The sequence below is a fragment of the Grammomys surdaster genome, unplaced genomic scaffold (assembly GCF_004785775.1).
Source record: "Grammomys surdaster isolate TR1022 unplaced genomic scaffold, NIH_TR_1.0 190, whole genome shotgun sequence".
Classification (NCBI taxonomy): domain Eukaryota; kingdom Metazoa; phylum Chordata; class Mammalia; order Rodentia; family Muridae; genus Grammomys; species Grammomys surdaster.
The window spans coordinates 4151077-4162896 of NW_021604635.1; the positions used below are offsets into that span (position 1 = coordinate 4151077).

General features: G+C 38.7%; 1 protein-coding gene across 1 annotated transcript in view; it reads right to left on the reverse strand.

Moving 5' to 3' along the window:
- The window catches only part of Rev3l (REV3 like, DNA directed polymerase zeta catalytic subunit), a 148728-nt gene that overhangs the window by 37316 nt on the left and 99592 nt on the right, over window positions 1-11820 (reverse strand). The window contains exons 16-19 of the mRNA XM_028768990.1: window positions 10560-10685; window positions 8012-8204; window positions 6580-6691; window positions 4793-4908 (exon numbers count right to left, since the gene is read on the reverse strand). Of these exons, the coding sequence (XP_028624823.1) occupies window positions 4793-4908; window positions 6580-6691; window positions 8012-8204; window positions 10560-10685 (547 nt within the window). The remainder of the gene's footprint in view (window positions 1-4792; window positions 4909-6579; window positions 6692-8011; window positions 8205-10559; window positions 10686-11820) is intronic.

Here is an 11820-nt window from a genome sequence, read left to right on the forward strand (position 1 = left end):
GAGTTTAATGAAGGGACTTTTGTACAGTATCTGCACCCGACCGGAGAGCACTAGCAATAATAAAGCTGTCACTTTTGCTTGAAATCATAAAGTTCTTTTCCATTCCCTATGTCCAAATGATGTTTCTATTTTGTATGCACTGTTGCACAGTACCAGACACTCCAAGCTGTACTCATTGTTAATTTCTTTTTTCTTCTCCTGGCAAATCTGATGATGTGCTCTGATGGCACCGGACTGTGGTAGAATGGTAGAGTAGCCTGTTACTAAAGGTGGAACAGCAGCAGGATCAACCACTGGGCACCCTTACTGATGATACTAAATGAGGAACTACTTTGTGTTTCTGTCAGAAACATGTATTTCCCTTGGACAAGAGGTTCTTCCTTTTCATCATAAGAGCCTTCCACTGTTAACTCAATAACATCTACCTTTTTGCTCACATCACTGGTAGAGACACAGGGCTGGGTGGATACTTTCATAGCTTCTTTCTTTCCTTCTTCCTTCCTTCCTTCCTTCCTCTCCTCCCAGTCTGTCTCCCTCCATCCTCCCCCTTTTCTCCTAAAAGGGAGATTCCCCCCTCCCACTGGCACCAAGCTACTGGGGCACATCAGGTCTCAGCAGACTCAGAGCATGCATGCATGCATGCTCTTCCACTGAGACTAGACAGAGCAGCCCAGCTAGGGGAAGGGATGCAAAGGCAGGCAAGAGTCAGAGACAGCCCCAGCTCCAGTTGCTGGGGAAACCCCATGAAGACCAAGCTGCACAGCTGCTACACATGTGTAGGGGTCTTATGTCCAGCCTCTGTGTGCTCTTTGGTTGGTGGTTCAGTCTCGGTGAGCTCCCATGGGCCCAGGTTAGTTGACTCTGTAGGTCTTCTTGAGGTGTCCTTGACCCCTCCAGCTCCCTCAAATCCTTCCCCCAACTTTTGTAAAAGACTGCCGGAGCTCTGCCTAATGTTGGCTGTGGGTCTCTGCATCTCTTTCAATCTGTGGCTGGATAAAGTCTCCCAGAAGACACTTCTGCTAGGTTCCTGTCTGCAAGCATAGCAGAGTAACAGTAATAGTGTCAAGGGCTGCCTTTCTCCCATGGAATGGGTTACTCGTTGGTCATTCCTTCAATGTCTCCTCCACCTTTGACCCTGCACATCTTGTAGGCAGGACATATTTTCCTCAGTTTCACAGGACACTGGTCACATCTACCTGAGAATCAGTGACCTGAGAATGTCTATGAAAAGGCCATCTAGTATAGACTTTCACAGGCTGCCTTTTGTCAACAACAGGACGAATCTAAGAGGACTTGTTCTCATTTACTTGACAATAAAGGGCAGCATCACATCACTGCAGATGTGTGTGCGTCACTGCATGGAAGGGGAGCGTCAGGTCAGCCTCATTTTCCCTAAAGAGCACATTCACAGTTACTGGAAGACTTAGTGCCAACCAGTCTCACTACCATCTGCGCAGTGTTTAGTGCTCTAGAATGAGCGGTTTCTGTTCCCTTTCATTTTAAATCTCTGTAATAACAAGGCTGATGTGAATTATTATAAAAGATATACATACATGAAGTTATTCTAATTTCAGATGCACAAGAAATAGAAATATGATTTGGTATATGTGAAGACAACCTTGGGAAAGATGTAATACTCAAGGGGTGCCTAGAGAGCTTCTGGTCAGTGCTGTTTTTAGGTGGTGGTACATAGCTAGGCAAAGGAGTTTCCCATTTACTTTTATAAATAGACTAGTTATCTTTCTGATGACAACTTGTGTCTGCCAAAGTCATAGCTGAACTTGGACTGTATAATCTCTCCAGTTATCTGACAAAAAAAAACCCCAAAACAAAACAACAACAACAACAACAACAACAACAATTTCTCTTGAAACCATGAACTAAACTTAGGGGTTTGATAAGAAAATCAAGGACATTCAAAAATGGATAGGGTTCTTAACTGCATGTCAGGATAGCCAGAACTACAGGAAACGGCTGCTGCCCATCCCAAGTGTGGGTTTAGTGTCTTGAAGTAGCACAGGACCAACAGGAGATGATGGTGAACGTGGTGAACTGAAGTAGAAGGCAATGGGTGGATTCCAGCCACTGCTAAGTCAGGTTCTATTGGTGATGAGCCCGAAAATCAATGTGTTAATTCTGGATAAATCATAAAATTCTCCAAGTGTCTAAGGGTACTGCTGTTCATATACACTCTTGCTTTTTAATCTGAGCTGAAACACTTCATCCACTGTTCAATAAACGCAGTGCCTTTATTCCATGTATTTATGTGCAGAAACTTGTATTCCGCCCAGGAAAGCCTAGTAACACTGCTAGTTCACAAAACCTAGAACTAGAGACCATACTCCTTGTAATTTGCCATTTGATTCCCCGTCCCCCAGAGGCTCTCAGTCACCATCACCTCCACCTCCTGTAACATCCTGCACTGAATGCCACACAAGATGTCCCAGGCTATGTTTATTTAATCAATAACCTTCCTTCTTTTAATTTAGTAATTTCTGCTGCTACTTTTATTAACACCTAACGCTGCAGCATTTTTATTTGTTTCTGCTTGTTCAGCACGAGGCAGGCCCTTTACTGCTAGGTGTGATCCCTGTACACAGAAGCCAGAGAAGCAGCAATACTACAAGTTCAAGGTCAACCTGAGCTGCAGTAAGACCCACCTTAATCAAAAGCAAAACAAAAAGTCTATTGAAAAACTAGTTATTTTTTGAAAAGCAAACCCCCAAACTAGAAAGCTTGTATAGGGTATGTATGTGTGCCTGCACATGCACACATGGAAACCAGAAAGCTTGTATAGGGTGTGTATGTGTGCCTGCACATGCACACATGGAAACCAGAGGTTTCTCAACTAGTCTCCACCTTACTGTTTAAGGCATTCTCTTACTGAACCTAGTACTGATTAATTTATGGAAGCTAGCCTGTTAGTAAACCCCAGTGATTCTCCTGCCTCATCTCCCAGGGCTGGGGTAACAGGTGCCTACCACCACACCTAGCTTTTACCTGGGCACTGGGGGTAAAACTGAGGTCCCCATGCTTGTCCAGGAAGCCCTCATGGAACCATCTTCCCAGGCCCAAGTGACAGTTTTAATAATATATATATGAATGATTCTCTCAAAATCTGAGATACTCAAAAAAATTCTCTTAACAGTTTATGGAGAACTCTGAGAGTTCCTTAGAGCAAAGAGAACTGAGTCTAGTTTCGTGGACGATGATTTTCTGAGAATAAAAGTAACAACAGATCTGGTTGAATGTTGTTGACTACAATATTGAATATATGTACTGTATCTTATCTATCTATCATGTTCTAGGAACGTTACCAACATTGCTTCTTTAGCATACCCACTGTAAGTTCCCCTCTGTATTATAAAATTTTACTTAGAAACACTACATCTTGTCTCGGTTCACCTGGTAAGGAACAAGTAGTATTGCAAAGAAGGATCTCTCCACCCTGAAGGCCACGTACATTCACTCACCCACACACCTCTCATTTCTTTCTTTATGCTAAGGAGATAATGTTCAAAAACTACATTAGCAACAACACTCACACAGTGTTGACTGCTTTCAGGCACAACTGCAATCACCTTGAACGTTCTACCAGTACCTCCTCCACTTATGGATGAGTTAACTGTGTAATGCATCTATTAACTAATTTGCTTGCACCTAGGGGCCTAGCCAGAATTTGTAACCAGGGAGTCTAATCTGTGCACTACACTACTACTGTTCTATCTCACTAACCACACACCCTTTCTGTTGTACTCTGCTGCTTAACCAAAGCCTTAGCAATGAATCTGAAAGGACACAAGCTTTCCTTTCTTCCCTCCTTCCCTCCCCTCTTCCCCTTCCACAGCTCCTTTCTGTTCTGTGGTGCTGGGAACAAACTCAAAACCCCAAGTATTTCAGACAGACAGCACTGCTGAGCTAAGTCCTAATCTAGGACATTTTCAGTCATTCTTTTGACCGTTATTTCTTACAACCAATGTCATTGACAACGTACCCGAGGGCTGCCTCTCCTAAACACTTGGAAACTCTCCCAAAAGCTATGGGAGCCAACACAAATTTTAAAAATGTTGTAGCTCTACATATGACTAATGACTGCCCAGAGAGGGAGAACTAGTGTCTTCCAGGGACAAAAACCCCAGTTAGTTATCAAACACCAAGGGTCAGTCTTGAAATCATATACCATCTGGTATGATATACCATCTGATATAAACATTATTACCCCTTCTCTGTAAATGCAGTTCCAAACTTTCGGGAACTGCTCTTAAAATTCACACTATGTTTTTTTGACTTGCACTCAAGTTAAAAAGACCAATTACTTAACCATTAATCTTTAACTATTAGTGCTGTTAGGCCCTTCTTGTCCTTTCTTACCAATTTAATGAACAAAGATATAAAACAAGACAAAACAATAAAATCATGGTTTATAAAGTCAAGGGTTATGCAGCTTCACCACAATCGTGAGGACTGTGTCATACTATGAGAAACGAGTTCTAGGATTCCGGATGAAGGAAGTACACGAAACATGGAGGGGATGGTACGATTTGTTATAAAAAGATTTATATGGAAACATGACTAAATGTGGGAAAGACCCAATATATAAAACAACATATGTAGCAGTCAGAATTCAGATTTTTTCTTGTGCTTTAGCCCTTTCTACATGGGGTCACATCTAGAATTTATCACAGTTTAATAGAAAAACTGAGCTGGAATGATATTTCCTTCCTCTAATTTTGTCATTCTTTACTCTATAACTTCTCTGTAGTTGTAACCAAACATTTGCAGTTCTACATACCCGGCACTCGCGAGATCATCTGACATAAATCCACACTCAGAGCAGCCGCCCTCTGTAAGAGGTAGCCCCAGGAGTGCATCTGAATCTCATAGCCTAGCAGAATGTCAGGGTCATACCTAGAGAAGACAACAGAGCACACAACATTACATTGGAACTGTGCCCAGAAGAACCATTCTCATGGTAGAGGACCAAGATCTATATTCCCTAATGGCCATTCTATCGGGAAGGGAGGCGTCAGTAGTAATGTAGAATGACTGCTATAGAATGACTTAGACTGAGCTTAATTTCACTAAGACTGTGTTTGTTCCACATTTCTTGGCAGAATTTGATGAAATCTGGGGAGAGAGACAAGCAATTACTACTGTACTGAAGGCACGACTGTAAATAAGACATGGGCAGGGAAGGGTGAAGTGTGAGACGGGAGTGGTCATGGTATTAGGACAGAGATCTTCTAGGTCACTGAACCGTCATTTTTATTTTTTAACTTATACAGCCTTTTAATAGTGTTAATGCTGAGAAAAAAAAAAGGATTCAAATACTTTCCTTGTGATTTTAGTGTTGACTAGGTTCTCATACAAAGTAATGTCTAAGAAATGATAGGTCTGTCTTCCGAGAAGGAGGGCAATTCAGTCAGTAGTAGGTGAAACTACTGAGAGAGAAATCAATGCAGGAAAAGCAAGCTTGAGAACCCAAGAGGAGGGGCCCCCTCATCACTGCATGATTGTTCTGGTAAAGCCCAACTGACAACCTCATCAAACTCAAGATTTACTCTGTGGCTCCTCTTAGGCCCTCCACATGGAGACTATTGCAGAATATGTTTCTTATGGTACAAGAGAAAATAAATGTATTTAACTTCAAGGGGAAAACTGTAGGGAAGAGAGAAATTGATTATAGTTATGTTTTTGAGACTAAAACTTTCAGTTGCTACATAAAAAACCCTCAAAACTATGGTGATGGGTTTTTTTCTTTTTGATCTATGGGTTTCATTTGTATTATTTACTTGTATATGTAACTTATTATTATCATTACTAGCTGTACACAAGCTAGATAACTACTCTATCCCTGATCAACATTTTCTTCTTACTATTTATGAGACAAGAGTCTTACGATATAGCCCAGGCTAGCTTCAAACTTCCAATCCTATTTCAGACTACTCAGTGCTCAGATTATTAAAGTAAGTCATCATGCCTGGTTTATTTTTCACTGATTTTTATATTTAGCATATAAGATTCTTATACAGTCAGCCAGTGAAGCACTGACTATGTGCCAGACACTAAGCTCTTAGTTTACGGTGCATTGACATATTTTATATGTTATTAAATTTTCAGATGCAGAAAAGTAAGATTATGGAGGTAAGTGCTTAAGACAAAAATGCAGTACTAGATGTACTTTTAACAAAGATTAATTATTAAAGTAAAGAAAAAAAAGAATAAAACAAACTGATTCAAAATACTACTGAAATGATGGCTAGCTCCCAAGGAGAAACTTCTTTAAGTGAGTAACACAAGTAAACATTACTTCTGAACTATAGAAAAATCATCTTAAAATCCAATTGGGAAGCTAGAAGCATATATTTTTCTTTATTCCCTAATTGTAGTAACACAGCATTGCTTTTCCTGTCCCGTATTTGATGGGATGGAACTGAGGAAAGGAGGCCGAGTACAGTAAACTTCCTAAGGATGATCACTCACTTCCCAGGGTCCTACAGGTGACTCTTGGCCTCCGTTCTATCTTATGTGAACGACTGACTAATGCAGATGGAAAACTCAGAACATACAAGGCAATACCTCTTTATTATATTCGTAATTTCCTGAAAGAGAGCCTTCTCATCAGCAGCGTAGGTCACTTCCAATCCTGTAATCCCAGATCTGATAAGTAACGGGGTCTGACATCTGACATCTAAGGAAAGAAAATATTTGTTATATATAACAGTATTATCATATACTATTATATAAAGGTAATATCAGTCTTTACTTCTTCATTAAAGAATAAAAAAACTGAACCCCTCAAAGTAAAGCTGTAACAGTCCAACTACTTGAACATTTCCTTAAATGGATTTCTAATGTAACATATAACTAAAATCAAGTTTCCCATTTTCAGCTATCGCCTTAGTCTTCATTTATAAAACTCCCAAGCAATAACATATCACTTGAAAGAAAATTACTGCTTCTACGATTGATTTTCCTAGTGATAAAGCTTTGTTTAGCAGAGACTATTTTATTCACAAGTATGCTAGAAAATGGTTAATAAACACTTCTTCAAGAAAAAAAAATCCTTACATGGGTCTTTGCTTGCCTGTTTCCATCATGTAAAGTCATCCACCATGGTTAATTTCAAACTGCCAACACCAACTATTATGAAAAATTTATAAAAATTCAATGATTGGCTTGTAAGCTGGTGTTAGCCATGATTAAACATAAGATTCTTCTTTCTTCTATACTAAATCTTCCACAGGAGACTTAAATAATTTGTAAGAGTTCCCTTTAAGACCTCAGAGAAATACTTGCATTTCCTCAAATGCTTCTATGGTGTAAGAAGAAGCTTTGAACCAAAGTACAATTACTTAGGAAGATATATAAATAGAAAATATGATAACTCACAAATGATTACTTTACAATAGTTAATGTTCTAAAGCAAACATTCTGTGTTAGCAGTAAAATATCTGCAGATAATGAAGACTGTTTACCCAAGCTAACCACAGACACGATTATTTGGATTCGTTGTGAATAATCAGTCGTTTATGAGTTATGTGTTAATTAAAAGTTTAACTGAGATATTTGTGTCCACACAGTTTCTGGTTTTTCCTCCCCTGTGCTGCTGAAGACAGAAGCAAGAGCACTCACACATGCCAGGTAAGTGCTCCATAAATCCCACCTCCAGTCTACCTGTGGTTGTTAAAGTAAGAGCCACGAATCTAGGAAAAAGTATAGCTTCCTACCTCAACCTCAGCCAACATTAGAAAAGAGTCTTCCTGCTTCCTTATGGTTCTCCAAGAAGGAAATTTTGTTAAGAGTCATTCCTAGTCACGCATGGTAGCTGGCAGATGCCTTTTATCCTAGCACTTGGGAAGCAGAGGCAGGAAGGATCCAAGTCCAATGCTAGCCTCAGCTACACTGCCCATCCAAGGTCAATCTGGGCTATTCGAGAACCTGTCTGTCTCTCTGCATCCACAACCCCCAATTGGCAGGCAAGCATGTCACTGTTAAAAATGAACAATACCTTGATGGGTGACTGTCTTGTCCTTATCAATCACTATTACACCCGTGAGTTCTGTTTTCTCTGTGTCTGGGAGTGGAGTGTCAGAGGAAATGCAGTAGAACAAAGCACAGATGGGGTCAAACTCAGGATCCGGCTGTAAGTCTCTCCTCGTTCGAGCATGTAACTCCACGCTGATTAAGGTAAGATTTTGTATCTACCAAAGGAATTAAAAATTATGCTTAAAGTATTTTGTAGCACGAATGTTCAAAGAAGTGCTTTTCACTAAGACCTGAAGAAACAAGCTAAAGTACAGAAAATATGGACATAAAAGACAAAGTCACAATTTGCTCATGAATTTCTTAAACTTAGGATTTTTGTTTCCAAAATTAGATTTATTCACGTTCTTATTTCAAAAAACGCTTGGGCTGTCACTTCTCAGTGGCAGTACTTATATGCAGTGATTCTTAATTTGTTTTTTGTGGAAAAGAATTAGTTCAAATGCTTATCCACATTCAAACCAGTCTATCACATTTCATAGTTAACTACATTAGACCTGTACCTTTAATTTAAACTCAATACAGAAATTGTCTTTTAGTTTAAAGTTCATATGTACTAGTCTGCTACTATAGAAAGATTACCTAAATTTAGACCTTTTGTACATGAGCCAATTTTTAAGTTTTAATTTTACCTTAAGAAATAAAATTTAACCCTGTCTCGAAAAACAACAACAAAAAAAACCAAAAAAACAAAAAAAAACAAAAAAAAAAGAAATAAAATTTAAAGAACTGTTATGAAATCTACTACATAACAAGCCATTTCATCTGATGATGTACATATGCGCACAGACACGCAGCATACGGTGAATTGTTTTCACACTTATGCTTTGTTAATAAAAACCTCTCAATTGCAATTCTTAATGTCTTTTTAGAATCAAGACAGAGCTAGACACAGCAGAGCAGGCCTGCCATCCTAACACTCGGGCTTCAGCACACAAGCTCAAGTCCAACGGGAACAGCAATAGTCTGTCTCAGAATAAGGAAAAGTAAAAATAAATTAAAAGTCAACATCTGGATTTGGCCTGGATTCATGATTGCATGGTATATGTTACCATACACATGCAGCTGGCATTGGAAAATAAGACCATTTATTGTCCCCTCGTAATTATTCAGATCACATAAATTAGAAAGGATTTGTAGTTATAATCCACGAGGATTATAAATAGGTGACAAATAGAATTATGCTTTTCAAAGAAGCAAACAACCAAAGGTAACAAGGTTTTCTGGGGACAGAATGCTGGCTCAGTGGTTAAAGGAGCTTGCTGGACAACGATGGGGACAAGAGTTCTGATCCAGCGCCCACATTAACACCCACATCCTGTGGACAGCAGTGACTGCAGCTCCGAGGGATCCCATGTCCTTCTCTGGCCTCTGTGGACACTTGCACACACTAACACTGACACACAGACACACAGATAGACACACACAGACAGAGAGACAGTCAGACAGACACACAGACAGACAGAGAAGAAACACATACGCACCAGCATACGTATGTCCAAAAGCACCAATTATTTTTAAAAAACAAGACTTTTTTGCTAAAGCCTATCAATTTTGCTTTAATAGATATTTTCTTATCTTTATTTGCTAAATTAAAATTTTTTATTTGTGTGCACGCACAGGTGTGGCCATGTGTGTGTGTTTGTGTGTGTTTGTGTGTGTGTGTTGTGCAGACAAAGGATAACTTGCGGGAGCTGGTTCTCTCCTCCCACCACGTGAGTTCCAGGAACTGAAAACTCAGGTTGTCAGGCTGAGTGGCAAGTGCCTTTACTGAGTAAACCAGCTTGCCATCCCAATAATTAGAGCTGAAAAAAACATTTCCTTTAATTTTTAATTGTGAGCATTTGCTATGTACTCCTGCTTTTGGTGCATGGCACGATAGTGGGACTTAGCGCCCTCTTCTGGCCTCTTGGGGCATAGACATACACAGTACTGTAAAATGACAGCTAGGAAAACCAGTCATAAATATACACAGCAGCTAGGCATGAGCCTACCAGTTAGGCATGTGCTTTGAGTTTCCAATCCACACTATGATTAATTTACATTTTTGTAAGAAAGTGTCCTAATCTTACACATACATGTTTTCAAGTACTTTATATAGTTTGTGAATCATCCTTTTCTTTTTTTATAGAAAACTAATCTACAAAGACAACCAAACAGAAAATCACAATTGAGATATGATACAACATACAACAGATACAACAGAACAAATGCATAATAAAACAGATTTTTAAAATATATACTTCTAAAATATCAAAATACTTTCTAATTTAACTTCTATAAACTAAATTTTAGTTAATAATTTTGCAAAGGTGGTGAAAATATAAGTCAGTCTCAGTAACTGGTCAATCTTTACTTTTTTCTTGTTTTACCCAACTACAGTAGAATAACAAGATGAAGGTCAGGGAAGAAAACGTAACGTATCCCTTCCAGGTTAAACCTCTCCACACTTGTCCTGCGGCAGATCTGGAGGGTTAAGCATAGCATGGGCAGGCTCACTGCTGCAGTCTTACCTCGTGTAAAGCCTTTGCCTCTTGTAAGTTCTGTATGCTGACTTTGAAACCGTAAGTATTGTTTAAGGATGGCCCGTCAATCTGAGAAGTTTCTTTCTTTGGAGTATTTACTGCTGCAAACTGATTCTATTAAAAAAAAGACACATCCAGAAAAAGACATAAGCAACCATTCTTTCTTTTGATTATTCTTGCTTAAACACTTTATGTACTTAGTAATAAAGAATGAACAAGATAAACAAAGACTCTCTTTAAGTTTAAGAAAAAATTTATTAACATTCATTTTATTTTAGTAACTGTAGAAATATGATACAATCAATAAACCAGCCATGTGTTGATATTTGACTTTACAAGCTCCAAATACTGAAAGCAGGAGTCAGGTAGAGCTGATATTTATACCACATGGATATTTATCTTGACCTTTCTTGAAAGAAAGCTCAAGTATTTAACATATTTACAACTACTTGGCTGAAGCTTGTAAACGGTGTGGCAGTCTGCATGTGCACCTTACCCACTGCTCCACATACTGGCAGCCCAGACTAGCCTCGTCCTCATGGTGATCCGTCTCAGACTCCCCAGTGCTGGGATTACATGTGTGACCCACTACATCCAGCTCTCTCTGTTCTTAAAATACCTTTTATGCTATTTAAATAAATTAATTATTTTCTATAATATGTTGATTTATGTTTACAATGCACTGCTACTTATTTTTAATATCAATAGCATATAACTTAAAAGTTTTATAAATCAAAGTTTGTGACATAGCCTCAATGCAAAAATACTAAAATACATCTTATAGGTAATGATCTTTCTGAATAGTAGGTAATATGGAAGTGGTTTCCTACATTTATTTCCAAAGACAATGTCTAACACATTTCTTTCATATAACCTTATACTTCTTAATTAAGTACTATCATATCTTTAGTATTTGAATAAGGACAGTTATAATTTCTCAACTTCAATAGTAGATAATCTGCTTTCTTTTGTAACTTGGTGAAAGAAATTTAAAAATTAAGTTATATTTGAAAAAAAAGGGTATATTTTTGGCTAGATTAAAAAAAATCACTTATTTAGCTGGGTGGTGATGGTACATGTCTTTAATCCCAGCACTTGGGAGGTAGAATCAGGTGAACCTCTGCTAGTTCAAGGCTAGCCCGGTCTATAGAACGAGTTCCAGGACAGCCATTGCTCTCTTATACAGAGAAACCCTGTTACAAAAACCAAACCAAACCAAACCAAACCAAACCAAACCAAACCAAACCAA